Source organism: Vigna angularis, chromosome 6 (assembly GCF_016808095.1).
Source record: "Vigna angularis cultivar LongXiaoDou No.4 chromosome 6, ASM1680809v1, whole genome shotgun sequence".
Taxonomy (NCBI): domain Eukaryota; kingdom Viridiplantae; phylum Streptophyta; class Magnoliopsida; order Fabales; family Fabaceae; genus Vigna; species Vigna angularis.
Window position 1 is genome coordinate 28,106,298 of NC_068975.1, and position 5,583 is coordinate 28,111,880.

At 31.0% G+C, this 5,583-nt stretch overlaps 1 protein-coding gene across 1 annotated transcript; it reads right to left on the reverse strand.

Annotated features, from left to right (window-relative positions):
* Positions 1-4,288: 4,288 nt before the first annotated feature.
* Positions 4,289-5,063, reverse strand: LOC108341566 (LOB domain-containing protein 1). Its single transcript, XM_017579235.1, has 2 exons — positions 4,878-5,063; positions 4,289-4,594 (listed from the first exon to the last, which is right to left on the reverse strand). The coding sequence occupies exons 1-2, from the start codon at positions 5,061-5,063 to the stop codon at positions 4,289-4,291; spliced, it is 492 nt and encodes a 163-aa protein (XP_017434724.1).
* Positions 5,064-5,583: the final 520 nt, after the last annotated feature.

Below are 5,583 nucleotides of genomic sequence, written 5' to 3' on the forward strand. Positions count from 1 at the left end.
AATATGGACAGCGAAATCCACGGCGTTCATCCTGACATTCTAATGATTACCAAGTCTCAAGTAGAGATGGGTAAGTCATGTCGTGAGAATAGTAGGAGGCCCTAGCCGAGGAGGGGTCCTACGGTGAGTTATAACGGGTTAACCTCGTGCGGCATTTAAGGCTACGTATTCATACTAGTCCGGACAGTCAAGTTAAAGTGGTCGGTCAATATGTGTTTATATATTTTATACATGTGTATGATTATCTGATTTGTATGTTTGAATTATATGCTCACATGACTATTAAATTACACTAACTTACCCTTGTTTTTCTGTGTATGTCTTTGTATGTTGTTTTCTCTTTTGCAATGATCACTTTAATGGTGTGAGCTTAGGGATGAAATCTTTCAGTTGTCGTAGCGGGAGAATAGGAGCGAAGTTTGCAGATTAGGTTGAACCTTTATTCTTCAGGTGAAGAATTTTGTTCTCAGTTAATCTGTAATTCTTATTATATCATTATCCATGTAATGTTTCATTTTAGTAGTTTTATATTACTAAATTGGGATGTTACATAAAATGAAAATAAATTAAAAATGGGTTAAATATGTTTTTGGTCCCTTAACTTTTAGTGAAAATTAGAATTAGTCCCTCTTCAAAACTTTGGCCTAATTTAGTCCCCAAACTTTAGAAATGTGTGAATTTAGTCATTTTAACTACATTTTGTTAGGTTTATTTGATGTTTCAAGTGCGTTTTATGATAGCATTTGAGTTGTTTATACCGTTTGACACATTTTTGCTTCAATGTTAACTGAGAAATGCGTTTGAAACATTAAATAAAGTTAACAAAATTTGGTTAAAAGGACTAAATTCACACATTTATAAAGTTTGGGGACTAAATTAGTCCAAAGTTTTGAAAAAGGACTAATTCTAATTTTCACTGAAAGTTAAGGGATCAAAAACATATTTAACCCATTAAAAATAAGAGTTTTATAAAATTCATATACTAAAATAAATAAATATGTAGCACTTTAAAAGTTCTTGATAATTTATAATTTGACTATGATTATTGAATTATCTTTTGTTTGATGGTTAAATATGTTTTAGTCAATAAATTTTGATATAAACTTTGTCTTAAATTTTGATATAGTTTGAATTTTAAATTATATATATATATATATATATTATTTGATATATTTCAATCTAAATATCAATATTGTTTAACACATAAAAAATGTAATATTATTTTAGAAAAATTATATCTATCCACTTTTTAAAAATTAGAAACATAAATATTTCAAATTTTAACACGTGAAAAAATTTACTAGAAGATACTTTATGAAATAAAGATTGAAAGTGATTTTATTATATATGTTAATAATTTTCTTTAAAAACTTTTTGATAATAGATTATATGTCACTATTTTATTGGTCTGTATATTTAAAACAAGTCAATCATATATTAATAATTTTTTTAACAACTTTTTTATAATAGATTATATGTCACTATTTTATTGGTGTGTATATTTGGAACAGACCAATCACAAGCTACTACTTACGCTATTGTAAAAAGTTGTAAAAAAGCGTAAAAAGTTGTAAAAAAAAGTTAGTAAGAAGAGAAAAAGTCATGCTTATATTTGACAAACAACAAACAGAACAAATGAAAGGAAAAAAAATTTTAACAACTTTTGTCCACAATTTTTTTACAACAACATGTGTTAGTTTGTGATTGGTCCGTTTCAAATATACAGACCAATAAAATAGTAAGACATAGTTGTTGTCAAAAGATTATTAAAAAAAGTTATTAAAAAAAGTTATTAAAATATCGTAATCCAAAATGAAAACTAAAAAAAGCGTAGACATAAAGATTGTATGCTAACACGCCCATGCAAACTTAGGGTGGTTGTTGAAGATCAATGGCCTTATGTTTGTGTCGAAAAGAGAGAAACGAAGAACCATATATTAGCTAAGTAAAAGCATCAACGACTTGGAAGCAAGCTGATATCTGTTGAACACGGATGATATTGTTCTGGACGTGATCAAGAATGTAGTGAAGATCTATTTCGAAGTGTTTGATGCGTGAGTTCATGATGGGATTTGAAGTGAGAAGAACAACCCGTTGATTATCAGAGTAGATAGTTGGAGAAAAGGATGAGATTTTAAGTCCATGAAGAAGCGACAACCACCATGAAACATTGAAAACAGGGGAAGCAAGGCTACAATATTCAGCTTCAGTACTTGTACGAGAAACAACTCTTGGATGACCAATTGATGAGATTTGGACCAATGTAAAAGCAAAAACTTGAAGTGGACTTACGATCATCGAGATCAGACACCCAATCAGCATTCCTAAAACACTTAATGGAGCGATTGATAGAAGACGTAAAACGAATTCCATAATTTGCAGTACCCGCAATATAACGTATGGAATCCTTTTGACAGCTTTCCAATGAGTTATTTGAGGAGCTTGCATTAACTGAAAAACGTTGTTTACAGCAAAAGTGATATTGGGTCTTGCAAAAGTAAGGTATTGGAGGGAACCTACAACTTGTCGATATAACGTGGGATCCTCAAAAGCAACAGATGCATCAAAAGCAACTTCTCGATATAACGTTGCGGTTTGGCAGCGCTCATTTGAGCTTTATGCAAAATAGTTTGCAAATATTTTGCTTGGTAGAGGTGAAGAGAGCCGTTTGAGAGCCAGGTTGCTTCTATCCTTAGGAGTTCGGTGCAATGATGGAAATGCGTAAATGCAATCTTTAAGTCTTTCTTGAAGAAGAATCTGCTTGCTGACTTGATGAACAACATAGCAATAGTCAGGAAAGAATTCAAAATAAGCGTTGTTATCTCGTGCAAATTGGGAAACACTAATAAATTTTTTTGTGATAGTGGGTACATGGAGAAGATTAAGTAAAATAAAATTAGAATTATTAAATGAAGAAGAAAGAGTAGTAGATCTAGTATAGGTAATGGGTAAACTTGATAAATTTCTAAGTTTTATATGATGAATACCAGTGTAAGGATTCTTGATAAGTGCTAGAGAGTGACTAGCAAAGTAGGTATTCAATGTGCTCCAAATTTGCACGAGGATATCAATGTCAACCATTTTGAGTTGTGCGAGTTCTTTTCCGCCTTGCATTTATTAGATAACGTGTCTCCAAGATACGTCAACCATTACTGTTTGTCATATATTAGAAATTCAGAACCCTGTCTCTATTTCCACAACTGTGTCGGTATAGCAAACAAAATGTTGGGTGGGTTAAGGTTATGAGTTTTATTTTGTTACTTTGTAAAATGTCATTGCCTCTTTCAGTGGATTTTTGTTGACATTGTTGTTTGTTGCGAAATTAACAACTCTATCGGCCAGAAATTAAAATTAGGATTAGTTATATTTTTCTCCTTTCCATTTATATATTTACGAACTTATCTCTTTTCTTTTAATTAAATCCTTTTCAAATTCGAATTGAAGTTAAAAAAGGTTCATCACAATTAGTTTGGCTAGTTAATAAATATTAAATTAAAGTTGATTTAAGCAAAGATGAGATATTTTAATCTTTTTCATTAGGTCCAAATTTTGAGTGCCAGAATTAATGTGGAAAAGTATATATTTTTAGTATTTATTAAACTCAAAAGTTGAGATTTTAATTAAATAATAAATACAAAACTCAAACAAAAAAAAATAATTTATAGGTTATATGGTAGCGAAATGTCACGTGAAAAATGTAAATCAAAGTACTATGAGAAAATCCATTAATTTTAAAAATTAAAGATTTATCTTTCTATTAAGTTTAAGTTAAATATATTTATACAATATTTGAAAGTTAGAATTAATATGAATACATATTTTCTGTTTTGCTTTATACATAGATTTTGAGTTTAGTAATGTAGTTATTGGTATAATTTCTTACATGAAATGAAAAAAAATACTCAGTATAACTTTTACATCACTATAAAGTAATCGTAAAGAATATTCTTTTTTCAGAAAAATAAAATAAAATTGACATTCTGGTGTGTTTATTTCACATTGCCAATTTTGATTACAATGTATTTTATCTTTGTAATTCCGGATTGATTCAGATAAATTTGAAGAGAGAAAAAGATGAAAAGAATTTTTAATTTATACATAATGTAATTTGTATAACTTTTATTGTATAACTTTCTAGATCTTTATTTGAAATCTGTGTAACAAGTAGAGAAATTAATTTGTTTGCCATAGGTGCACAGAAAAGTTTTCTAAAACATGGATCATACTTTAGAAAAGAAAGTAAAATTGTTAAAATATGAGCACCCAATATTACTGAGCAGGGAGTGTTCTAGGAGGGTGTTGAGATATTGCTGTATAGCCAGCCACCTTCCACAGGAAAATCAAATGGATCTGAGGTCATAGCAGAATCAAACATAGGATCGTAGTTGTTACCAATGCTCAACAACTGCTCCTTTTCTTCTCTCATCTCTGACATCCGTGTTCTTATCGAATCCAACTGAGCCTTAAGTTCCTCGATCATCTTTTGTAACTCATAAATAACTCCAGCACTCCCATAAACTGGATCTCTAAGCCTTGCTGTGGCCTCATACACCATGGATTTAACTGCATCACCTCTCTTTGCTTCCTCAACCGTCTACAACAACAACAACATTATTTAACATGCTTCGTGTGTAAGAAACGACACAAGGTGCTCATATATATGTATCAGTTCATGGTTTAAGTTAGTTAAATGTTTTCTTTCCTAAAGAAGAGATATCATTTTATTCTACAACAGATTTTACAATCACGGCATATAGTAAACATTGGACAAAAAAGGCCGTCTAACAAGACAATATGGAAGATTATTTTAGTTAAAATATTAGATAAACCTTTTGTTAGTAACAAAATGGATGCATCATTATATATATATATCCCACCTGAATCATTTTGATAACGTTTCTAGCACCGAACACTCTATGCACTACGGCAAAATTCTCAACCTCGTCGGTTGGGAAATACGGAGCAAGTTCGCACTTACTGTCACATCTGCGGCGTAACATCCTGCAAGCTGCGCAAGGTTGATGTTGCATACTTGTTTTTGCCTCATCAGCATGGAAAGCCATATCTTGTGTTGTGAAGAAATATTATTAGTGTCATAAGTATAATCAAGGTTATATATGTAGAAGATGAAGTTGTTATTACAATAGGAAAAGCAGAGAAGTTCTTGCATGTGTGTGCTCCTTTTCAAAGGTTAAGTGCAAGGAAGATGCAGAGGCGGCCACAAAAGACAGATTTTGGATGACGGTAATCGTAAAAGTAGACATAAAAACAATAACTTGAAAACATTCTGTGACTTTTGTATATCTCACTGTTGGGACAGGGGACCTAACACAGGTAATCCAATTAGGTTTTCCCCAGTTTAGACAAATAAGATCAAGCACACTGATTCACCAAATTAATACAAACTCCCACGTGGCTACGCCAAACTCCAACTACATTGGAAGGAAATGCATTAGGACCACCGTCAGAAGTTTAAATGTTTTGTATAATAAACTTCATTTTTTACCTAATGAAATGTTGAAAAAATATATAAAACATATATGGCATATCTTTTGAATTTTGGACATACATACCATACGTCAA